Source organism: Perca flavescens, chromosome 3, assembly GCF_004354835.1.
Source record: "Perca flavescens isolate YP-PL-M2 chromosome 3, PFLA_1.0, whole genome shotgun sequence".
NCBI classification, from domain to species: domain Eukaryota; kingdom Metazoa; phylum Chordata; class Actinopteri; order Perciformes; family Percidae; genus Perca; species Perca flavescens.
In genome coordinates this window covers 21,130,663-21,157,511 of record NC_041333.1, presented here as the reverse complement: position 1 = coordinate 21,157,511, position 26,849 = coordinate 21,130,663, and the positions used below count along the sequence as shown (strand labels likewise).

Here is a 26,849-nt window from a genome sequence, read left to right as displayed (position 1 = left end):
TACAGGCCAAAAGTTTGGACACACCTTCTCATTCAATGTGTTTCTTTATTTTCATGACTATTTACATTGTAGATTCTCACTGAAGGCATCAAAACTATGAATGAACACATATGGAATTATGTACTTAACAAAAAAGTGTGAAATAACTGAAAACATGTCTTATATTTTAGATTCTTCAAAGTAGCCACCCTTTGCTCTTTTTGATAACTCTGCAAACCCTTGGTGTTCTCTCAATGAGCTTCATGAGGTAGTCACCTGAAATGGTTTTCACTTCACAGGTGTGCTTTGTCAGGGTTAATTAGTGGAAGTTTTTCCCTTATTAATAAAAAGCAAAAGGTGGCTACATTGAAGAATCTAAAATATAAGACATGTTTTCAGTTATTTCACACTTTTTTGTTAAGTACATAATTCCATATGTGTTCATTCATAGTTTTGATGCCTTCAGTGAGAATCTACAATGTAAATAGTCATGAAAATAAAAAGGAAACGCATTGAATGAGAAGGTGTGTCCAAACTTTTGGCATGTACTGTACTGTGTGTATATATATATATATATATATATATATATATATATATATATATATATATATATATATATATTATAGTTAGATTGCAGATTATATGACCTTTTATTCTGTAAAAAAGAAAACTCCTGTGTGCGTGTGTGCGTGTGTGTGTGTGTGTGTGTACCTGTATGAGCTCCTCTGTCCAGATGTTCTTGTCCATCTTCAGACTGCGAACCTTTGAGATGCTTGGACCCAGTCCTCTGTGCTCTCCTGGAACAGACACACACACATTTTTATGACAAAGTACATACATACTGTTTAACAGTACTGTGAAATTCTACTGCAACCACCCTAATAACCGTTTTTAAACCAGGCTAATTGATATTTTCCATGTCATTGCAACATACTGTACAGCAAAAATTAAATCAATACATACACCCCTCCATAATTCTAACCATATCAACATCAAAACTTTTTTTTTTTTAAAGAAAATATTCACATTGACAAATGTACAAACACAGATGCACACACCAGTGTGTGCACACAACAGGTGAACACAAAAATACACACAAATCCAAAACACACACACACCCACACACACAAACCTGCGCATCGTTTGCAGACCACCACACACAAGTTGATGGCAGCCCATTCCGGCTTGGGAGCCTCACAGTCAGCACATAGGCTGTTGCTAGGCTCAGCCCAGATCCGCTCTGCCACCTCGCTATTTGACAGCGCCTCATCTATCGCAGCCCGCATGGCGTCCACCCACTGCTCTCGCAGTTGCTCTGACTCTGCGATAAAACTGCGGAGAGACAAACACAAGGCTATATGTTTTTGCCGGCATGATGGTGTCGATAACAACTCCCAAGTAATAGAAATGAGAAAGCCTGTGTTTTCTGTGTGTGTGTGTGTGTGTGTGTGTGTGTGTGTGTGTGTGTGTGTGTGTGTGTGTGTGTGTGTGTGTGTGTGTGTGTGTGTGTGTGTGTGTGTGTGTATTTAGCCTTTACCTCAGATTACATGTATAACCAAATTATCATTTGAAAGTGTATGTTCTGCTCTTTATATGGGTTGTCTCAGTTTGTTTTTAGCACTAACACTCATGGAGATATTCAAGCAGTTTAGCACCATGGATTTCGTTTTTTAGCTTGTGCTCACCTTTCTTTGAAAAGAAGACAGTTACCAATTGTTTCCCCTCATTTAGTTTTCTCTCCTTCTCCTGTCTTTTCTTTCTTTTTTGGTAGCATGATTTGACTTTCTTTGAGAAAGACATTTCTACAGCAGAAGTTTGCGCTCCAACAGACGCTCAAGCGTGCAGATGGACTAAACCATTTGGCGCATTAGCAAGGGGTGGGTGAGACCTTAGTCTTTTTCTGTATACAAAATGTAGTCAGTCAATCAACCAAGTTATTCAGCCAATACACTAACTTTACATTTCATCTGACATGCATTATGAAATGAAAATATCCAGGTGAAATAAAAATATATTACAGACTTTTCAATGGCCCTCTCTCCCCTTGGGCCCTAGTAATCAGTATCGGTTTTACCCCCAGTCCAACGGCCCTGTCTCTACTGCCTTCATCACTAATGTGACCAGTGTGGGGGAGCTGAAGTTTGAGGTTGTCACAAACAACCGAACATTTATCTGCAGGGCTGAAAGTGAAGGTCTGCTGTGTGTGTGTAAGTGTGTGTGTGTGTGTGTGTGTGTGTGTGTGTGTGTGTGTGTGTGTGTGTGTGTGTGTGTCTGTGTGTGTGTGTCTGTGTGTGTGTGTGTGTGTATCCTTATGCTGATGAGCCCACTGGGCACTCTTACTCTGCTTTTGTTTTGCTAAATATACTTGAGGACAAAGACTGGAAACTTTACAAAACACATGCACAAATTTAGATAAATTTGTGGCTTGATGCATGTCTGAATCCTTCCTCTTCCCATCCCGTCTAACACATTGGTTTCTGTTCTTAAAACACACGTACACACACTTCTCAAATGACCAGAGTTGCAAAAATGCACACTTAGACAGAGACACTCACTGACCACAGTCCAACTCTTACACAAATACGTACACAAGCCTTTTCAGATTTCTCCATCCTGTCAAGCTGAGCCCTTGCACTGCGGGCTGTACACTGTCAGCCAAAATACCACACAAACACTTGTGCACACACATCTCCCTCACTCCGCCACACACCCCTCCCTCACTCCGCCACACACATCTCCCTCACTCCTCTACACACACCTCCCTCCCTCACTCCTCTACACACACGCACACCTCCCTCCCTCACTCCTCTACACACACGCACACCTCCCTCACTCCTCCACGCACACACACACACACACACACACAATGTCCAGCTGAGGACAGCTGGACAGTGGAAGCTCTCAGTAAAATAACATGATCTAATAATTAACTTTGCACTTCAATACTTATGGGAAAAACATAAATCCATAATTGAGATGAAAGAAGTAATAATCAGACAGACTATGTAACGTACATACAATTATGTTTATGCATAATTGTTTATTTACAAAGCAAACATCCAGGTCAAGAGTTACTGTATACACTTGACAAGAGTCAGTAAGTTTGTGTTGCATTTTTGTGTAGATGCAGTACCTGAATATGCGGTAAGGTGTGGTGAGATCAAAGCCACGGCGATCTGTGTCTTTAACATTTCCTACATTCATCTCAATGGATGTGATACCCACTCCTATACGATAGTCCTGGAAGAAAAAAAGATTTTTTTTTTTATTTTTATTTTTATTTTTTTTTAATGTGGAGTAGGCTGAATAAATCTCCACTAGTTTATCTACAAATGTAACCTTAAAGTTAAACGATGATCTAAGTTAAAGTTAGATTGATAAAGTTATCTGTATTTATTAAAATTGGATAACACTGAAATTTTAAATGTATTATTTGAAGGGAAAGCTAAACAGAAATGAAGGGATTTAGCAGATTACTTTAATTTAATACTATTTTGTAAAATAAAGACTGCAGTGAACTACTAGTATGTGATTTGAACCCTCTGCTCATCTCTGCAGTCACACGCAGAGGGCCCTTACCTCCATGGTTTTGTAGAGGAAGACTTTATCTGTGGCGACAACAGTATAAAGTTTGGAGCGTAAGCCTCTGAGCTCCAGATAGCCCTGATAATCCGGAGTTAACGGTGAGCTGGGGTTCATGGTGCTGCGCCAATGGCGCCCCCTGCTGCAGTCCTTCAGTACAGTCACCCAGTCGTTTCTCTCGCCTGGATGGATGTGCAAACACATGTATGAGTAAACATGTTTAGTAAAATATGCATGCACAAGCCACATGACATCTTACAAACAGTAACATACATTATTTTGAATGCACACACAGACAGACAGACAGAGAAAGCGAGAGACAGACAGACAGAGAAAGCGAGAGACAGACAGAGAGAGAGAGAGAGAGAGAGAGAGAGAGAGAGAGAGAGAGAGAGAGAGAGAGAGAGAGAGAGAGAGAGAGAGAGAGTAGACAGACCTTCACTTTCAGCCCTGAAGATAAATGTTCGGTTGTTTGTGACAACCTCAAACTTCAGCTCCCCCGCACTGGTCACATTAGTGATGAAGGCAGTAGAGATGATCCCCTTAGAATACACCTCCTACAACAAACCACAGACACAGAGTCAACTACTCTGTTAAACCGCTACATATCAAACATACAGCATGCAGGAAGTGTGTGTGTGTGTGTGTGTGTGTGTGTGCGCGTGTTTTCATGCTTGTGTTTGTGAGTGGGAAAGGCAGTCTTGATGCATCGGTGTATCTAATGTGCAATCCTAGCAAAAAACGCTTGACCTTCTCACAGAACAGATACACTTTCTTCTTTTCAAATACATCAATCCACACTAACTGCGAGACACACAACACACCTACGTGTGAAGCACGTCACCACAACACTCCCCACTTTTTGCTTATCTGGTGTGCTTCGTAAAATGTTTCATGCACAGGCAGCTGTTGATATCATACAAATCTCTCAGTGCGCTTATATGTTAAAACTTATCTCTAATGATTCATCATGGCCCCCAGTTTTGCTATGAGCTTTACGGTTTCACTAACGTTATAGGCATACTTCCCCTACTCACTACAGGGAGTAGGGTGGCCAGAGAAAGTCAATACATACAATATGTATACATGGAGTCCACTTGAAAACTATTTGGTCCAAAGAATTCTGCTGTCAGACAGCATGGTGACAATTTGGCAGGCTGCTGTCCTTTCAGTTTCTCAAGAGCTGTGGTGCTGACAGCTGGTTCTGACCATGGCCTGTATAAAATATGGATGTAGTCTCAATGATGTCACCCTTAGGTTTCTGAAGAGCCAAAATTAATCTTGAAGTGGGCAGCTTCCCAGTAGCTCCGGCTGTCGCCATCTTGGCAGTGCCTGACATCGGCTAATCCAAAAATAGGCAAAGAGGTGGAGCGTGGAGGAAGCTGAGGCGGACTGAATGAAGCCTACAGTCTATGCTCGACTAACTTTAAACCTGAATGTGATTAAACGGGTGATTTGTCATCAAGGGGTAAACTTAGCTATAGAGACCAAAACCAATTTTTGTACCAGGCTGTAAGCATTAATTCTGCTGTAAAGTTGTGCGTTTTAACATGGGTGTCTATGGGGATTAATAATGCATTCCATTTACCTCGGAAGTCAGAAGCCAGAAGCCAGAACTGGGAATGATCTCATACCCGAGTTGACCGCATTCCATTAAAACACGTCGGATTTCACTGTGGGGTTAGCTCTATCCAGGATAGCCATTGTTAGCAATACCAGTTGATAACAACGCATTACGCCATTTTTTTTGTAGATACAAACAGTGTTGCAACATGTCCACAGATAAAAGTTGGACAGTACTGTGTTTAAAACTAGTTTAATGATACACAAATAAGACAGAAGTGCTAAATAAACTGTATATTACTACAGCTTTCACTCCTGTTGATGCATGGAGCAGCCATGTTGGATTTTGAGGTTGGCTTGCTCGGGGTACTGTGAGGCGCTCCGACTTCCCAAGTTGGATATCCGACTTAAGGGGGAACGTTTCCAACTTAGAACTTCAAAGTACAAATAGAACGCACCATGACTCCAGTTTGGAGCCAGCCTGACGTGGCCACTGTATTAAATGCAGTTTGTGGCACCTCCGGATTGGCTTGTTTTTCCAGCACTGGAGATTGACGCTTGGTTATGGCAACAGTGACGTAACATGGTTCGGCCTTGGGTGTGGATTGAACGCTTCAGTTGTGCTTGCGTGCTGTTCACGGCTCACTTTTGAGAGATTTCCAGTAAGAGTGACTACTGTGATCATGTGATAAGGTTACTGTACATGTTTGTTGTCACCTTGTCATTGTCAAAGTATCTCAGGTAGTCCACATCCAGCTTTACCCATCGTCTCTGATAATAAAGGGCACTGTGTATGAGAACACACAAACATGTAGTCAAAAGTGTAAAGTACTAACTCCTTTTACTGTAATACAAGAGGAACTAGGATAGAAGTTTTGCATTGTTCAACTGGATAGTAATTTGAAACACTTCAGCAAAAAGTCCATGCAAAGCATAAAAAAAAAAAATCAACTGTACAATGTTAAAGGTCATTTTGTGAATAATAAAATGAAAAGGCACAAAAACGCTTAGTTGTATTTGTTCAGGCATAAAAACAGTGCTAACAGTGAACCTTAAAGTGTGATTGAGATAGTTCTGTCATATACACAGCAGATACCTGTGTGTTGATGCCCTCAACCTTAGCTTGCGTGTGTGTATGTGTTGTCATTCATACCCCTGAGGTGGATTCTTGTCCAACCAGCCCATCTTGATGACAGCGGTAAGCTGAGAGCTGTCATCTTTAGGGGCTGGAGCCAGTCTGCCAGTGTTTGGCAGGTAGAAACTTCCTTGCTGATTTTCGATGCCCCCGTCCTGCCATGGGCTAGGACTTTGGATGCACAGAAGTAAGCACACAAAAGCACTCGGTAAATGATATTAAAAGGAAGAAACTTGAAATGAATGTTTGTTTAATAATATTGTATAATCTTTCTAAATAAATCTACCAGTTATTGTAATATGGGACACATTTCAAAGTGCCACTACCCATTAATTGGACTTATCAGCCATGAAACCAACAAGTGTATATTTTGTGTCACCACGGAAATCAAGGCCATTGCCTAAAGGTTTCTGCAAGGCACCAAGAATACGTTTCTGTGAGTTTTTATCCAACTGGTGACTGCCTTGACAATTATAAAACATACATTTGCTGACTATATTTACAATTAAGGTGTAAATAGATTATTTTTGCTCTAAAGTTGAACTTTTGACATCATCACATGAGAGGTAATGTGCGTAAATGCAAATCTTGAGAGAGTAGTTTGCGCTTGTGCATAGAGATTTATTAATTTGTGGATGAAATGGATTGTCAAAAAAAGTGGACATTGCACCAGAGACAGTAGTATTGTAAATTATAGAGTGTGGTCTAGACCTAATCTATCTGTAAAGTGTCTTGAGATAACTCTGTTATGATTTGATACTATAAATAAAATTTAATTGAATTGATGTGATTGAGCCGGTCTCGATTTACTTTTTACCACTATTTCAAGCTTTCCAATACTTATAATAGAAAAATTAAAAACGCTCTTCACTAAACTATACTAGTAAGACATGTGATTACATTTACAGATAACTTTATGGCACAGACAACTCGAATATTTATAAAAACAAAACACAAAGTAAATATTCAAAGAGCAAAAAAGGCCTGAGAGCAATTCTGGTGGGTAATAAAGATTAACCGGTCAGAATTCAAAACCACAACCTTACATAGAAGCTATGGATGACTACCATGGTCAGCGAAGAACTGGTGATAAAGTTGTCTCTGCAGTTGCTTGTCGGCTATATTTCTACTGTACAGCATAATTGTGAGTTTCTGGGTTTGTGGTACTGGTTTGTTTGTTTTAATGCATGACTCACTCATCCTCATCCAACTGCTCGTCATCGCTGTACAAAGAAGTGGACCGTTCCTTTTTTTCTTGCCGGGCACTTGCAGGGACATATCCTAAATGAGAAGACAGGCATCATTCACAAGGTGCAGGAGCAGAAGAGGAAAAAGAGTGTAAAAGAAGGAAACATTCTCACTTACCCTGTCTGGTGCGTTCATTTGATGAACACTGGGGAAAAACAAGTCTGGATCCTCGTAGTCATCTGAATTATAATCGAGTGAATCCAGCCCTAAGGGAGGGGGCAGAAGATTAGAACAAATTGAGTTGTACTGCTTAAGTTAGTCTTCCAGTTTAAGTCTGGTTTGCAGGAAAAGCTTAAGGCACTGACATTATTTACAAAAAAGAACACACACAATATGATGTCCTGTCAAGAAAAGAGAAAAAATATAATACATACTGTTTTTCAAAAATTGAACAGTAACGTTCTGTACTGACACTCAATAGGATTTTGACAACCCTCAATTAACCATAATGCATCACAACAATACTGTACAAGATAAACTTTATATGTAAAACACAAAGTATATAATAAGTATTGGATTTTGGATACCTTAGGCATTGTAGTTTTTCCATTTTCAGTTGGGAAACAAATAATCCAAACTATACTGAAGAAGGCATTTGGCAGGACGGATATAAAGAAAAAATAGATGAATATTGAACATTTTGAACCTTTACCTTTACCTGGCTCACACAACAACCCACAGATAAATTCAACATGTTTGCATTCTTTCTCTGAGGGTTACAAGAAGTAATTCCCGGAAATGCAGAAAAATACTGATAAAGCAAGAGTAGGGAAATTCGGATAGAATTAAAAGTAAATAAGAGCACTGATTATACCAGTTACTCAAGTTACCCGATTCTGGATTAGAGTGTTAGCTGTAGATGTTTGTGAACTGAGAAACTAAATGGTCTGGGAAGGTATCATAGAATGTTACTAGGCTTGGTGTGGTAAAACGCTCTCTTAAGAACTAGCTTTTCAGGCTGAGCGACTAAGTAATACATATTAAGGAGTTATGTTCCCTCGGCATGCAGAATAGGTTAAATAAACATTTTAAGCGGCGACACTAGAGGCGGTTTCTATAAAGCACTGGGATGTAAAGAGAAAGCTGCAGTTTTAATGGCCTCAGTATTTATTTTTAGCAAGTTAATCAGCATTTTCAAGGCTCTTTTAGTTGTATTAAACTACTTAGTTTTTACAGTTTCATTTCTATAAATTTCATTTACATGACATTTACAGTGACAGTGAAAATGCTATACAGTGAAAGTATATAAAATACTGGTACTCAGGTAAAAGTCACCTAAAGCAAGAAGATAATATTTGTAAGCACATAGGCTGATGTTGAGAGAAATACGGTGCAGATTTTGATTTTAGTTAAACAATATTTCAGCACAATTTCTGTCTTTCCTCTACTGTTTATATACAGATATGTTGGTTCAACATAATTCATAATTCACACAGTGAACCATGAACACTGTTAAAATCTGTCTGGGGAACTATTATATGCTGATTATACTACTTACTGGACTCAGAGGGAGGTTGGGTGACTCTCCTTGCAGGCAGAGCCAGCTGAGCGTCAGGTTGCGTTGACGGATGTGTGTCTTCTAGAGTTTGGGGTGTCCTGATGCGAGGTGCGACTTGTGGAGTTTGGTCTTTCTGCATCTCATCAGCGACCGTCTTGGTGGGAGAGGGGCTGGGAGATAAAGGGGTACAGGACAGGTCAACAGAGGTTTGGAGAGCATGAGAGGAGTCCTCGGACACCACGGTAAAACATCGGCTGAAATTGAGTCAATACATCCTCTTTAGGGTAGAAAGCCTTCCTCCCTTGGACATCCTCTTAATGTCTTGTCTTTTTCTCATTCCATAGTAAAAACTACAGAGATAACTGCAATGGAGATTTTACTCCAGGCACCAACTACAAAAAAAGTTGCTGGCAACAAAGTTACACAGAGCTGATGGTCAGAAGTTACAACTCTCTAAAAACTGCATAATGAAAAAAATGAATCACTCTGGTATCCTGTTTCAGTCCACATTATTGACGGCTGCTCTCTCTTCTGCACTGGAACAAGAATTGATACCAGAGCTGTTGCAAACCGGCGTCCCTCTGCTCTCCTTGTTACTGTCTGACTGTTTTCTCTCTTCACTTCTGGTTTAAGTAGCAAGTCTGAACCTGCCCCACTCTGTAAGATCCTATCCCCATGTAAACATGACATGCCTTTGGCTCCGCTGTAAACACTCACAATCACAATGTGTCACATGCTGGTACACCAGTTGTACAATACCGTATACCATGATGAAACATTCCAAGGGTAACAATACCGCCAACAATTTATATAACCGTCACTACCATGATTATCGCTATTTATAGGGCACAGTGAACATAGCACAGCTCTCAACATAGCGGTTTTATTTTTTTCTCATTTGTCAATGGCTTGAATGTAATGTTCATTAATATCAAAAAGTTACACACAAAAGCTTTAAAAACTTTCTAAATGGGGAGCTATTTGGTTTGCGAATCTATTGCCGGATCAAAGATTAAAAATGCTGCACACTAAAATTGAAAATGAAAAAATGAAAATCTGAAGATGGAAATGTCCTGACGTGCCAACCTGCTTTTGTTTATGGTGTTTTTAGTGTAATTGAAGAAACAAAAAATTAAAAATATAGTTGATGGTTTACAATATATTTCAGCACCATTAAAATTATTTCCTATCTCTACTCTACATACAGAAATGTAGGTTCAATAAAATCCATAACACTCAGTGGTTGAGGGGTTATGATGCTGACGATGGAGCCCAGTTTGAATGTGGCTTTTGCGGAATACAAAATAGCTAAGAATACAGCTGATGTTTTTTTAGTTTGGATTAAATCCAAGGCAATCCCGATTGCTATATTTCCGCACTAATAGCAGCATTTCAGGAACGTTTGCTGAATATTGTGGTAATACCGTTTATTATGACATTTAAAATATGCTCCCATGTGTGCAATATTGTCACTTACAATACACATTTATCTATCTGCTTCTTCTGGATTGGGTTGTGGTGGTGGTGCAAGGCTAAGTATCTCACATGTACCTCTCCCTAGATACTCACTAGCTCTTCCTCTGGGATCCCAAGGTGTTCCCAGGTCAGATTGGATACATATTCTGGGCTGGTCTCACACACCATCTTACCCTCAAATGTGAACAACACCTCAAGCTATTTTAACTCCTCTACTTGTTCCTGCATATATTGAGCAATTGTAATATTGACTAAAATAATAACAATTTGACTGTGTTTTCCCAGTGCAACACTTACAAACCGGGCCAGTAGGTTTAGGGCTGGGTATCTGTTCTTAACCCAGTACCAAATAGTATCAAAACTTCTCCAGTCAAACAATACCTGCATTTGATCCTTTATGTACCCAGATATAGAAAGAAATTACTATTTGTATGGTTTAGCTCGCAGCCAATCAATACAAGCGTTCTTCAATTTAATGAGACGTGTGACTGGCCCACTACAGCAGCAGCTACACCCTATACAGTCTGTGGTGTGGTAAAGTGGATTTTAATGTATTTGACGGGGTAGGCAGTTCAGCGTGCAGAGATGCCACCAAAACATTGGTATGGCTATACTACACGCCTGTGGTGTCTGATAAAAATAAATTCATAAAATGCTGAAAGATCATTTCAAATTAAGTACTCTATTGGTATCGATATCACTTTAAGAGGAATGGTATTGGTATCATAATGTTTAGTTTTTTGTCTTTTTTGATAGGCTAGAAGAATGGAAAGGGGAGAGAGGGGGGATGACATGCAGCAAAGGGGAAAGGGTCGGATTCAAACCCAGGCCGCTGGCAAGGACTCAGCCTACATGGGGCGCACACTCTATTGGGTGAGCTAGAAGTGGCCCCCTGGTATCCTACATTAAACGATACCCAGCACTCCTAATGTTACAAGGAAATTACACATTGTTCATCAAACATTATCAAAGCTCAGGTTTGCAAGGAAAGATGAGCAAACCGAAAAAACAGCAGCCCTACTATTGTGGTTTTGAATGTGAATACAATGCACATTGTCTTTGATCTACATGTATTATTTGGTTATCCTAAAATATCTCTCGTGGCATTTAATAGTCGTAGGGTTAGTCATTAAGACACCTAAACTCAAAAACTGTGAAATTAATTTATTCATACAATTTCCATGCTAATAGGAAAGTCAAGAGTGGGCACACTGGCCTGGTGTCTATCCATCCAGTATTGTGAAAGTTCCTCTTTAATCCCCCTCCTTTTTAAATTTCCTTCTCTTTTTACATAAGAGATATTGGTCACACATTACAGCGAGCAGCTCGGGACAAAACATAAAGAACATGTCATTTTGTTTCCAAACAAATCTTCAGTTTAGAAGTTCAGTAATTATGCCTGAATGAAAAACTACAAGAAAACAGTTACTGGTTTCTTTTACGTCAAAACGGGAAAGGTTGCCTGAAATAATCACCAGACATTACCGGACCATTAGTTAAACGTACTTTAGAGACAACCTACCGTAGTTGTTACGGTGAGCGGTGTCGGCTCAAGTAACAAATTAAAAAATGGTTCAGTCAAATTCTGTGGCTAACCGAAATAAACTGCTTTGTTGTGTTTTTCCAAGGGCCCCTTTAAGGTGGTAAAACCATGTTGGCAATAGCTGTCAAAATACCTACATTAATATATGTATATAGTCAATTATTAGGAGGCAGACCATAGACCCCTGTGGACAGATTGCATTTTCATGCACTTCAGTTCCAGCACGAGATACTTATTAATGAAGTAGTAAACCATAATCCATAAACTTGAGACTCTAAATATTTTAGTCTATTTATGAGTTTTTAGTTTAATAATAAACCAGAAAATGATACACAATGACAGGAAACTGACCTATTGACACAGTTCCTTCTTTTTCTCAGAGGAAGAGTGCTGAGAGAGGGGTTTTAGCTAGATGCTATATTTAACCTGCCCTCTGCTAGTTAAGAGATGACTACAGGCTGGAGAAACAATGGCCACTCATTTCTCCTCCCATATGGTGTTAATGTGAACTTATTCCGGGCAAATTTTTACACTTTATTCTTACATCAGCGGACATAATAATAATAATAATAATAATAGCTAATGGACCCTTTAGTTGTTGGTTGGTGTTGACAAATGAGAACTTTCTAGTTAACTTGTGCTAATGTGTTTATTGTAGAACCTCCTCATCTTTATCTTAAATACACACACAATGTAGCAGTTTGGCAGTCAGGACCAGCACCTAGTTATCCTATGCTGTGGCAAACAGCCAATATACATTATTTATAACCTTGGTCTAAAAACCGTTAGTATGTCACTGCTGATAGGGAGTGCTAACAGTAAAGCTAAAGAGCACAGTTTTGCTCTTAGAAAACACCTGCTTTCCATAGCAGCAAAACACGCCAGGGATGCCTTTGCAAAATCCCATTTTACTGGTTTTGAATGCTTTACAGACATAAAGTTAATACACCAATACCAGTGCACAGCCCCAGGACTGGGCAGGATATCTGGTCTCACACAGGATCATTACAAGAAAACTACCTTACTCTGGTCAAGGTGAAACAAACTCAAGTAAACACGATAACATTTTCACTGTCGATAACATAACATTCCAACAGCACCTTGTTTCCCATTTACTGAAAATAGGTTTTAACCGCAAAAAAAAACATGAACACAGCAGTAAAGAAAGGCTTCTTTGTCCGAAAGGCTAGCACAGAACAGCGAGTAGGGGGATTAGAAGGTAAGAGCGCATGCTAAAAACAACCACTGACTGACAAGACACATTTAGAGAAATGATCACTATCAATGTTACCTGTCCTGAAATGTTCAAATAGAGTCCTCTTCCATGGCGATTAAACAATCTTAAAACGCACACACATCGGAGAGGGAAAAAAGGAGGAGGAAATGACCAGTTAACCGGAGGATGCAACGAAGCATACAGACAAGGAAACTAGAGAGTGTGAATGTTATTCGAGGCTACAAAAAGTCTGTAGGTATTTCCTGGTAACAAATCACTTTTGCCTTTCTCTCTTATCTTTATTTCTCACTCTCTCTTTCTCCCTGTGTCACTCACAGAGGCTAATGAGAGTTTTTAACAGCTCCATGTGGTTCTCCATTGTAACTTCCTCCCTCTCTCTGCACCTCGTTTCCCTTTAAAACACAGAGAGAGAATATCCATATGTTGCTCATAATAGAAGTACTCTGTGAGGCAAGGTTTAAGTTTCTTTTTCCTTACTGGTGACTAGACACAGAAAAAAGAAAGAGTTCCCAATTTTGTATGCTATTACCAGGAAGTACACAGACATGTGATAAATGACTGCGACAGACTCAGTGAAACAAGTAGCATGATAATAGTATGCCGTTAAATGGAAAACGCGCAGCCTCTTTGTTGTGAATACATTGCATTCCTTTCTGTAAAAACTCTGAACAAAGCCTCTCGCATCGGTTTTACTAGGTATCATGAATTTGTATGATAAATTGTTACACTGTTTTCCTTCCTGAAGATTTATCTGCGTGAACCTACCTTAAATCAATCCTCGTCTGGTGCCTCTCCCTCATCTATCTACTCTCTCGTCATCAAAGTGAGTGGAGCGATTGTTAGAATATGTATATATCCTAGTGTGTCTTGTTCAACCTTTAGAACATTGTGAAGTGAACCCTGCTTCGTGTCACTTTGTTTTCCGAGCGCTCACAACTACTTTCAGAGTCAACTCACAGCGGTCAAGCCAGTAGATGATGGGATACGAACCACAAAACAATCAGATGATGGTCATCGGATTGTTTCATAACACTCTTAAAACACTAAGTGTCTTTTACAGATCCACAATTCTGCATATACGGGTACAAACAAGCAAAAACAATACTGCCTTTCAGTTTTAGGAAGTGTACAATTTGAATTTCAGGAAGTGTTTAAAAGCCAATAACATTTTTGGCATCTAAACGGCTTTAAAAAAAAAAAAAAATAAATAAAAAAAAGGTTGACAAGAGATGCAGTTTTCCTTCTTGTCCAATAGGTGGCAGCACAATCCTCAGAACTAATAAACGTTTACAGAGGTGAGATTTGTTTTTCATTTCTCAATTACATGCATCTTTCAACACACAAAAATACACACACAAACACACACAACTGACAATCATTTACATTATTCTGTAATTTTGCCTTCAATACAGCACCCTCACACACTCGGAGGAACAGCATATTACTAAATCTCACTCTTTTACATAGTCTTCCACTCAAAAGTTAATACACATACAGTACACAGCGGGAAAGACAGGTAACCTCGTCCTGTAGGAGCAGAGAGGCCCAGGGAAGGGCCCATTTAATGTTTTTTTTAGGTAATGTGAGATAAAAAGAAGAGTAGTTTTAGATAGAGATGCTCCAATACTGCCTAAAACGCTGGTATTGGGAAGTACTAGAGTTTATGCACCGATCCGATACCACGTAATAAAGCCCTAAAGAAAATCTACGTTAAAGTAGTTTATTTATGTTCTTTTTCCGTTATAACTGACTGTCAAACTGGATAATAAAAGAAAGTTCTGTGGCATTCATTGTTTGTATTTGTTCATGTTTCACAAAGAGTTTAACCTGAGCCAGACCAACAACAAAGATAGAAATAATATCACATCCATGCAGGTAGTATACAATTGTTAAAACATAATTAAATATATGACACACTGGTATCGGCTCGGTACTCGGTATCAGACGATACGCAAGTTCAGGTATTGGAATCAGGAAGCAAAAAATGGTATCGGACCATCTCTAGTTTTAGATCCACAAAAAGGACATAGACGGTCACACACCTCAACTCCACTCATACATGTCACACAGTGCAAAGGTTGTATCTGTAATAAACTCAGTGAGGCAATTTAACCGTTTTCTTCATCAAAAAAATCTTTAAAAAACAACAGCCAAATAGCAAACTGCATTATAAGTTGCATAAAGATCCATTAAAAATAATAGTCTTACTTGTTTGTTATGGGAGACTGTGCAGGAAACCGGTGTGGGATTGGTGGAGGGCCTTTAGGTACCGCCCCTGCTTTTGGAGGGAGAGGTGGAGCATTGATGTCATCGCTGTGGGAAGCAGTGGGGGAAACAGGTGAGATTTCTCTTCCTCCATCACTACCCAAAAGTTGGGCAGGTAGCTGAATGGTTAAAGTCTGAGGCCGAGCTCGGGCAGAGGGGACGTTGGGAGGGTGGAGAGGTGCATGTGTGGGGCTATGGGTGGAACTCTGGGATATAGCTCTGCTATCTACAGCTGGGGCTTTAACCGCATGTCTGTCCAGTTTGGGGGAGGCAGGGGTTCGAGCAGGAGGTGAGGGGCTCAGGGGAGATGTGAAGCGCTGTGGAGGGCAATTGGGGGTGCTTCGTGGAGGGACAGGGGGTAAAGAGGTGTCTGAAGTTAGAGAGACAAGTGGGCTGAGGTCACAGTCCGCTGGAGCACTAGAGCGAAACCTAGTTCTTTCTTTAGGCACAGGCCTCTCCTTCTCTCCATCTATTCCTCTATCCCTCTCTTCCTCTTCTCCTCCCCTGTCTGTGGTTTTTCTTTGTCCAGGAATTGGCTTCTTCTCTCCCCCTTCTCCACTTTCCTCTTTCATCATTGCCACATGTCTCTCCCTGGGGACTGGTTTCTCTCTTTCCCTGGGTGTAGGTCTCAATGGCTCTCCATCTCTTTTCTCTCTTTCCTTAGGGACAGGTTTTTCTTCCACTGGTATAGGCACAGGTCTCTCTCTCTGCAACACCTTGGCATGTCCTATTTCCTGCAATCTCTGATCTCTCCCAGACTGTAGAAGGTAAGATTGTGTGTCAGATTGTGTGTCACTGTTACCAAGTGTTTTGTTCAGGCTAGCCAGGATGCGTCTCTGGTGACCCGGCAGGGTGATGCCCATCCGCTCCAGCTGATCTGGTGTGAGGCTGCGACATTGTCGTAACGTTGTCAGCCCTTCACTCCGAAATGCCTCGGAATACTGCTCCAGGCGAAGAACACATAACCAGTCCCACACAGTCAAACAGGAATCAGTCTGAAACATGATTGATGTGTGCGAGTGCGGCATTTGGGAAGGCAGGCCTACTTCCACAGAGAAACTGCAGACACCTCAGATCATGGCTTACACAACCTATGGAAGAGAAAAAAAACATAAACAGTACAGAAAAAGCACTGCATCCATTCAAGGAAATAACTGGGTTTTTTTTTGTTTTTTTTAAAAAGGAGGAACAATTAAGAAAAGCATACATCAGCGCTAAACAAACTAAAAACTTAGTTTTAGTTCCTAAAAATTAATCATTGTGTGTTACATTAGTCTAATAATAGACCATATATGAAAATACTTTTTGCATACTACACAATTTTGAGAAATTCCGCATTGGCAAATGTGTTAATGTATAAATACATAAAATCATTTTGCTTCTTGAAAGACAAATAATGATAATAATGAGGATGACAATAGTATACACTACAGACTGTAGTGTCAAAGTTGTGTGTGATAAACTTTTTTTTTTTTTTTTTTTCGAAGAAGAAATTGTGTTAATCCTTCTACAGTAAGATCCCCTAGTGGTGAGTAGGGCTGTCCTCGACTAAAGAAATTCTTAGTCAACTAACACTTATACGATTTTGTTGACTAATCGATTAGTTGATTTAGCCTAATTGACAGAGCTGTGCACTTTGAGAGGTGGTTAAGACTAGAAAAGCACAATATAAATGTAGTTAATTAACCATCTGTAAAACTGAGTTTCTGCACAATTAATCCTGCAAAAGCACCACTTTAAATCTTGTGTTTACCATAAATGTGCTCAGAAGTTTCTTGGAAATCTGATTTCAATTACTTAGAAGGAAACTGCTGTTGGATCTGTATTCCCTCTCTAATGTGTTACACATAAGAACTGTCATCACACGTATCACAACCACAATAGCACATGACAACGCACACCCACTCAACCACCATTTCACCATTCTCTCATCCTCTGGACGTAGGTACAGGTCCTTGAGGTGCAGGAGAGCTCGCTATGGCAAAAGCCTGGTGCCTGCAGCCCTAAACAAAACACCCAGATAAAACACATCAGTGCTACTTTCTCTGTGTTATCTGTCGGTGTTATTTTGTGTCATTAACATCATTCTGTTATGTTTGTACTTTCGTTTTTCTGTAAGCGTGCTGTCCATAATGTACAGTGTTGTAAGAATTTCCCCTTGGGGACAATAAAGTCTAAAGGTCTAATGTGTAACACATATCTCAGTGCTGTATACGCATACATCTTAAGAATTACTTAGCCTAAGATTATTCCTTTTAAGCACCCAACACATAGCCAGTACTGTAGCACTATCACAGAACAGCCCACTCTGGGAGGAACTGACACAAAAAGTATTGGCACACACAGCACGCTCACATGGACTCACTCAATTCTCTCTACATCTCTCGAACAAACACTTGAATGCCGCATAAGTGGATTCAAGATCAGCTTCCCACAATGTATCTCTTTCTATTAGCACCCTCTTAACGTATCATCCACTCTAGGTTTTGGTTTTCTAATAGAGTACATCTTAGGATATGAATAATGTACATCAGGACAGTGTTTAAAATCTCCAAATAGGAGAATTTATTTTATTTCACATGCAGATGAGTCACAATGCCAGGCCATGATTAGCAAACAGTAGGTAGTGCTTGCTGCCTGCATTCACTGCAAACCTGCCTGACTGTAAGAAATAACTGTGTAAGGACTGTTGCTGTTGTTGTGATGCATAAAAGCTATGACAAAAACATCAGCAAAAAATGAATAATGACAATAACTGTGGGCCATACCTTGAAATGCTAGGTTGTTGCTGTCAAAATCATTAATCAAACACCTACTGCATTCACCACATTTGATCTCTCAGCATCATACTTTTGACCACAGTGGCTGCTGGTTTCCCAGACAGAGCCAGTCTTTCCTCAACATAAACACACAGCTCCATGTGGGAGCCTCTATACTGAATATTACCTTACAATGTCCACAGTGGACATTGTATTGAGCTGAACTGAAAAGAAATTGAAATCAAATGTACATGTGCTGATGCACCCTACTGGAGAACCATTTATTTTTTAGCTCCTGAGAATTATAAATTAGAAAGAGTTATCTCTTTTACACACATGACAAAAAAAAAAAAAATAGTAAATTTGCTTGAATTAGTCTTTATAATATTTCTGTACAAATTTTCCTTCATGAAGGTAGCATATCAGATAAGATTATATTCAAATATTCCAGGAAAGGTAGGTACTCTATACTCTATACTACCTTTTACAAAAACCTACACTGTCTAAAGTCTACTGTAACCATGCTGATTCTTATTTTTAATGCACAATGTCTTGTAAAACAACCAATAACTATTATGAATGCAACTTTTCATTTGCATAACTTTGATGGTTAAACTTTAAGTTCAAAAGATTAAATGAGCGAGCACAGAGTAAAGCACACTATCCAGTCGGAGACATGCAATACACCAGTGTGTGAGTATGTTGAAATGACGGCATTTCATTTCCTGTTAAATGTTTCCTCTAACAGGGCAGAGACCACAGAGCTCAGGGACAGGGTGAATCTTGCTCTCTGATCAAACGCAGTTCCTATTTTTGAATTGAGGAACTGTTCACTCAGAAACACGATGAATTACAGTTATTGGTCTTTACCCGTCATTGGAGGGTTACTCATAAACTAAATACACAGTCAAAAAATTACATTTGAACAATTTGTGTGTGTGTGTGTGTGTGTCCTTAAGGAACAACATCAAGGAGGCACAAGTGTTAAAATGCTAATATAGAGGGTGATAGATGGAAGTGTCTGTTATTCAAACGGAACTGTTTTTCTCACACTATAATTTAACGCTCATGCCTCTTGATGTCTTTAAGGAAGTTTAGACAGTTCTGTTTGAATAACACACAGTTCCTCCTCTTCTGGTTTTAAGCAGGGCAGTTGAGTTCTGCAGTCGGTAGCCCCTAAAGTTAAATGTGCTATATAAATAAATACATTTAGTATTTTTTGTAATTATACAGGTGAAGAGACTGTTGCAATAATCAAGGTGGGACGAGATAAAAGCATGTCGGATAATGTCTTTGAGTCTTACCTATAATTTTTTTTAAGGTGATAAAAACATTGAGAACATTGAGATTTTGTTGCAACAGGCAATCAAACAAGCAATCCTGTAAAGAACCCAGCAAACCAAGCTCAGTGGGTTTATCACGTGTAGTTAATGTAATGTAAGATAATAAGTTAGAAGAGATGCCATGTTAATGGCCATGGTCAGGAGAAATAGCTGTAAAAACAGACAGAATTTCCTACAGCATGTGGCAGATGTGAGTAAAAAACTATTTAAGACACACTGGTTTAGGCAAGTTAAAGTCTTAAAAATCTGGGGTTATATTGGTGGCAAGGAATCTCCAAACAATCTCTAGTAAATATTTTTCTTTTTCATCCATGCCTACCCCCCAGTTAAAGGTTAAATTGAAAGGAATGCTCAATTTGGACAACACCATGTTTATCTGTCATAAGGTTACAAAATTCCGGGAATTTTCGAAGTTGGAAACTTTCCATGGGAATTAATGGGAATAAACTGAATATTTTTAATATTGCTTGTTAGTTTATAACAGGGGTAAATACAAAACCCTTGCTATTAACCTACAGCATGTGTGTTAATTGTATAGCCCACTTGTTCTTGATAGGCTGGAAACAATAGACAGCGCTGATGGTTAGCTTAGCACGCATATAACCATAACCACAGTAAATCAAAGGCCGCATGCTAGCTACCTTCATATGTTAAGCTAAAGGTCAATGGTTTGGGCTACTACTTAGCCTACTGCAGGGCTATTGAGGCCACACCCACTGCACAGATAATTTCTAGAATCCAACATTCTACAGCAGATTGAAGCTGATTGAAGACAGATTGAAGACAGTACTGCATTTGAGAATAAGGATTCCAATGATAATTCCAATGAAAGTTTCCAAATCAGAATGTTTCCAAAATTCCCCAGCTAAACTTTCCATGGAAAGTTTCTGGAAATTTACCGAAAGATTTTCACCCCTTTGCAACCCTAATCTGTCATCATACCCAAAGTCAGACGAGAACATTGATGTCAATTTTATCTCTGAGCATCCAGACTGAGGACAGAGGTATGAAGGACCTCAACATATCCAGAACACATTTCGCCTAGCTTAGCTTAAAGACTGGAAGGAGGAGTTTTGTCCGCTCATTGAACTTTTTTGTAGCAGCACAGTACGAAACAAACATCTAGCCTTTATCAAAATGAAAACAAAACACCTTCCAAGACAAACCTCACTTTACACATTGAATCCTTTGTACTACTAAAGTGCCTTTGTGCTGAATTATTTTTATTATAGTGCCCTTAAAATGATACTGGTTTGTTCAAAACTAAACTACGGTATGTAGTGAAAACTGGATGAAAGGCTTCATGGGGCATGCTATGTGGACATTTATTTACTATTAACATGGTGAACTGTTTGCCACTTATCCATCATGTGTATAAATAAGGCTTTGTAACTTGTACTGTACACCTCCAAAAAGGAACCACTTTCATGGCCCACATCCTTCGGTTGATCCAATAAATTCAAATTTCATTTGTCACATGAAATCGTGCGAGGTAAAACTCCAATGAAATATTATCCCGTGAACTGCTTCAACATGCGCATGATGCATCATAAAGCAGAATATGGGCGCCAGATCGGCACACAGAAAAAAAGAAAAAAAGAGCACCCCCCTGCTGGCAGGAGCTGGATTTTATATTTTTTTTAATAATTACTAATTCGCTGTCTGACATTATTTATATTTTTGTTTATCAAATAATGAGGCAAATAGCAAAAAAAGGTTATGTTTAGGTTCGAATATAGCCTGCTATAGAGGTCAAAGTGAAAAGTGAGTCAAGTGAAGTGACTCGCTTAGAAGCGAGCAGGCTGAGGCTAGTTGACTGGAACGTTAGTTGTAGAGAAGAATCTGTCACAGAAAAGGATACAAGATTTTTTCTTCCGGCATAATAATAAAATAACAAGAGTTATCTCAATACACAATAAAATTAGCAAGATTTCATCTGTAGAGATAACCGTTGATGTTTCTTCGTCCACCATCGAGGCAAACTCTTTTGGGGTAGCTGAAGAGTCTGAGTCTGAAATAACATTAGCAAGCAACTCGGCTAACGTTAGCAGCACCATCATAGCATCTAACGATAACTTTACAGAAGGATTCGAAAAGCCCTGTCAGCCAAGCAACTTCAGTTATCCTGGAAGGAGGTTCAGGACAGAACATTTTTCAATGGTCTTTTCAGCTGAGATGAGAACGAATGATAAGCCGTTTCTTGTGTCATTTGTTGTGTTAGAGTGCCATCTACTGGGCACAATTGGTAATTATCCCGAAATACGGGAATATGTTCAGATTACTTTCCTGTTCATGTGCGGAAAAGAACTACGGTTTACACGCTGCTTCAGTGTCTCCTGAAACTTTGGTTATTCTGCAAAAAGAATAAGTTGTTTTAAAGATAAGTCCGTTCCCTGTGAGGCCAATGCCTGTAAGTACGGTGGTTTTCATTGCATATATTTTGTGTAACAGAAACCGCCGTGACGTGGTTAGGCCACATTTGCTGTAGAGAAGGCAGAAGTTAGATAACGGTTGGCGAGGTCATTGCAGCCTGATTATTAGCATATCTTTTCAAGCCAAACATCTCTGGCGTGGTTTTGACAATCAGAAAAGTAATTTACCTTAGCTATATACTGAAACGGGCTAACTATGTCAAGTGCGCTTCTGTGACGTTAGCGTGTGGAGTCGGAGTGGCGAGTGCTGTCACATAATTGTGAAACAGTGGAATTTGTGGCTGCCCAGGACTTTTCTAAAACTTCTCACTCTCACCCATACACTGCGTGTAAAAGGACGTATTTATCTGTCAAAATCCGAAACATTTCCTGGGGGGAGAAATCTTCAGACATCCATTATTTTGTTATTCAGCAACCCTGGTCAAAAATAGGTTCCCGCGTGCCTGACGGAGAGGCGACTGGAGAGGTCCGCGCCTTCAAGAACACAGCTGACAGAGTTGCTAGCATGTCTGTAGTCTTATTGTTTCATATGAGAACTTTGGTGATATGTTTTGAAAGAAGATAAAATCCAGCACCTTTTATGCATCTCAGAATTACCAGTTTTACATTGCCAGCTGCCCGAACTCTGAACAACACCCGCCTTACTCTTTAATGTACATAAGTTTGCTACGTAATGTACAAAATTTTTGGAGATGTTGCAAAGACTATTTTTCACTCTTGATAGATCTGCTTTTCTGTGATTGTGCTTCGCTAGGCTAAACACGAGCTGGATCTCTCTCTCTGTACCAAATTCAAAGAGATAAAATTGATATTGATCTTTTCATCTCGGTAAGACGGCAAACAAGCATTTTTTTTTTTAAATGTCAACGTATTCCTTTAACTGCTGAAATCCACAAAGAGTTTTCACCTGAACTCAGAAAACTATAGGTGCTTTGTAAGTTCTATATAGCTAGTCAGCGTATCTGTTCATCAACCGCAGACTTCCTTTTTCCTGGGCTTTTATTTAATTTTCTTCAGTTTCCAACTAACATTTTGCTCTCTGCACATTTCAATTCATCCATCTCTCCCTCTCTGTTCAATCTCTCCCTCCTTGTCTGAGCTCCCTCTCTCCCACTCAGAAAGCTGCCAATAACAGGGTCTCTGTGCTGCCTTCACAATGGGGCATTCTGTTGCCTAGACACACACACACACACACACACACACACACACACACACACACACACACACACACACACACACACACACACACACACACACACACACACACACACACACACACACACACACGTTGAATCTAGTCACACAAGTGCTTACCTAATAACACTGTGTGTAAAGGTGGGGGAGGGGGGGCTCAGAAATTGTGTTTCAGGCCTCATATCCCCTTTCAATTTGACACACAAACATATTCTCTGTTCGCACTGATCAGTGCGAACAATGTCGGTTAAACTCTGCTTACTGCCAGTGTCCTTAGTTTTGAAGTACATTATCTCTTGGACTGAGTTCACGTTAAGGACAACATAACAACAATGTAAATGGTCTAACAACCACAAGACTTCAGCAACAACTTTAGCACATTACTGACACCAAAAACACATGACCAGCCTTGTCTCCTGCTCTCTTTGCATATGTAACACATTGTATCTAACACCATGAAGAATATCACAAGGCTAAAGAAAATATTTCTCATTACGTTCACATTTTTTATTAGGAGAGTTATGACTGTAAACTTTATTCTAATTCCACTGCCAGAGCGTGTGCATACTACACCACTTAAATTCTGATATAGCTGAAGAGAGCTACGACGTGCACATACAATAACATAATAACAATAACTGGGTATAGTCACACAAAATATTAGCCTAAATGCTACAAATACTGACTTCTTAAATGGCAGAAATACATTGTGTAAATGGAAATTGCAGTGTGCCCAACTTTGGTTGAACTGCACAAACAGTGAAATGCAATAATACCCACAACTTCTCATGTCATATCCACTCAGTGCATAACAAACACACACTGTACATTGTATGATCAAAACTAATATTTTGGCATGGAAGTCAGACTTCATGCAGATATTCTAGACAATTTAGTCTTATTAACGCTTAACACTGTTTTAATTTGCAAAGTGTGCTGAATGATGATGACGGGATATCATATGCAACCTACTTTAGTTTGTCTATATGATAAATTGAAATTTATGTTCAGCGGTCTCCTCTACACTAACCCTCTACTGTGTTGTCTTGGGAAATACTCCAAAACATGTTACAATTTCCTTTTAACTCATTTCTCATGAGGGTCAAGAGAAAGAAAAAATGTGTTTTGGTTATCCAGGATCATGATGTAAAATACGTCAGACCATGAATGTGGAGAATTCAAAAGATTTCAACAAAAATACCATTGTAAAACAAGGAGAAAGAAAGTCCTTCTCTGTGACATACTTACAAATTAGTGTTATAACGTTGTCCTATTCATTTCAACAACAAAATATCAATTTCTCTCAAATAAAAGTAAAAAAAGAAGAAAAAAACACTAACAACGGTATTGTGTGAGAGTTCATTTAAGGCTGGAGCACAATACATCCTTTCATGTGCCAAAACCACAGGTAGGGGTAGAACAAACAATCAATATAGCAATATTTTGTGATAGACACACTGGCACCAGTACCATGATGTGTTACTAAGGCAAAGGAGTATCCTTCTTAGAGTACACATATAGTCGTGTACTGTTGAAAAAGTGGAGGGAACAGCATAATTTCTTTAACACCTTAGATACACAAAACACGATGTCAGCTCTGCGATGAGATACGTTTTTCACTTTCACCGTGTACAAAACTCTGTTTCAACAGGGCTTCGACTGCCACAGTGACCTGTCTACGGATACTGAATTAATAAAAACATTAAGACAGAAGAGGGAATATTACTTCAGAACCTTGCACTTCATTTAATTAATATTATACTGAGGGGAAAATATACACAATTTATCATTATTATCCAAAATTCTAAATATATCGCAAGCTACATTCATAAAACTCTTGGACAGGGATACATGATAACCTATGTCGGATTGCAGGGACCCAGGTTCCATCCAGCCCAAGATTATTTGTTCTAGGAGATGGATCAATCCCAAGCTGGATGGATAATAGGGCTGGGCGATATGGACAAAACCAAATATCACAATATTTTTGACCAAATACCTCGATATTGATACCGCAACGATATTGTAGTGTTGACTATTGGTGCTTTCACAAAATGTCAAAGTGGGTAAAGGCAAATAATAGAGCAGTCATTCAGAAAATGACATAACGTTACTGTAATGCAGCCTTTAAAACCAGAAAAAGTTAGTTAGTTAGTTAAATGTTCATGTTGCAAATTGTATGTTTCGTGTGTCGTGTTCAAATTAAAGTGAAAATTGTTAATCATAAAAAAAAAATTTCAGCCAACAATCAGGTTTACACATCCTGCAGACATGGAGAAAAGTAGCATTCATTTTGAGTCAGGTTTCTGGCCACCTTAAAAATGTAAGTCCAAAATTCAATCTTCACCATGTTCAACAGCCAAATGCCAACTTCGCTAGAGAGGTCGCACACAGTGAGTTTTTGTTGCTGAAAAATAAAATTTTCATTTACTTCAATGTATGTGTAGTATGTGTAGTAGTGGTAGTAGTTGTGTAGCCGCTATAGATTAGTTTTCCTCAGATTTCTATCAAGCTGTTGACCTTATAAGGATTACTTAAAAAACATGGGACATGACTCATATACCCACCACCAGACACACTGCTGCTTTCAGCCCACTTTCAATTAAAACTGAATAGTGACTCAGTCCTGCCAGTAAAGAAATGCATCGGAACAATGTCCTCTAGTGAACAAGCCTGTTTGTGTGTGTATGTGCGCGCGCACACACACACACACACACACACACACACACACTTGCCTCTAACTCTTCAGGGTGAAACATTTCACAGGAATATGTTACCCATGGTAACCGAAAACTGCCCGACTCCCTTACTGACTGAGTCCCTTAATGGGAACAAAGTCTTGGACTTTGGTGAGTATGAAGTTCTGGGAGTCATGTTTTCCTCCCATGGTAGTGGTCAGCTGATGTTACCACAAGCACAAACTGTGCATACCACAAACCTACAGCAGAATTAGGTTTGGCCTATCCATCCATGCTATGTTTTCTCTCTACTGTCCATTCCCTAACTCACTACAGCAACATATGTAAAGGATAATAATTGACGTCTTGCGTGTTTTAGCCCATTGACTTAAAATTCTCATAACAACTCTCAAATCCCAGATGTTGGAAATTACTCATTAAAGTCATCTTTAAAAACAGTGCTTTACAGGAACATCCCTTTGACTAAAAAAAAGAAAAAAAAAAAAAAAATTGTACCAAGAAATCCTGAGGAACTAAAGTGAGACAAAAGAGGTGCTTCGGAAATGTAACCTCCAGTTATCATTTCTTGCACAACTGGGCTCTTAATTTAGCCTGTGTAATTTTACAGCCAGACTGCTTAACGTGTCCACTTGACCAGTGAGATACTCCTCCTCTCACCTCATTATAGAGTGATTCAATAGTAATCGTGTGAGTGTATGAGACAGATGGAGAGAAAAAAGACAGAAGAAATTGTAGACACAAGAGGGATAAAGAAAGACAGAGACAGACAAAGCTTTCAGCTGCAACTTGATGTCAATGATCGCTCAACAATTCAGAGATTATATCCTCTGTAGTAGTACAATCATTCTAAATGGAGATTGTGAATTGGCTCACATTTGCATGGTGTGCCTCTCATA

General features: G+C 39.3%; 1 protein-coding gene across 1 annotated transcript in view; it reads right to left on the bottom strand.

The window, feature by feature from the left end:
* Positions 1-16,530, bottom strand: part of arap1 (ArfGAP with RhoGAP domain, ankyrin repeat and PH domain 1) — a 49,256-nt gene extending 32,726 nt beyond the window's left edge. The window contains exons 1-11 of the mRNA XM_028573981.1: positions 16,329-16,530; positions 15,470-15,896; positions 9,006-9,175; positions 7,456-7,540; positions 6,278-6,430; positions 5,842-5,911; positions 3,998-4,118; positions 3,559-3,743; positions 3,113-3,219; positions 1,112-1,311; positions 691-776 (exon numbers count right to left, since the gene is read on the bottom strand). Coding sequence (XP_028429782.1) covers positions 691-776; positions 1,112-1,311; positions 3,113-3,219; positions 3,559-3,743; positions 3,998-4,118; positions 5,842-5,911; positions 6,278-6,430; positions 7,456-7,540; positions 9,006-9,175; positions 15,470-15,896; positions 16,329-16,530 — 1,806 coding nt within the window. The remainder of the gene's footprint in view (positions 1-690; positions 777-1,111; positions 1,312-3,112; positions 3,220-3,558; positions 3,744-3,997; positions 4,119-5,841; positions 5,912-6,277; positions 6,431-7,455; positions 7,541-9,005; positions 9,176-15,469; positions 15,897-16,328) is intronic.
* Positions 16,531-26,849: the final 10,319 nt, after the last annotated feature.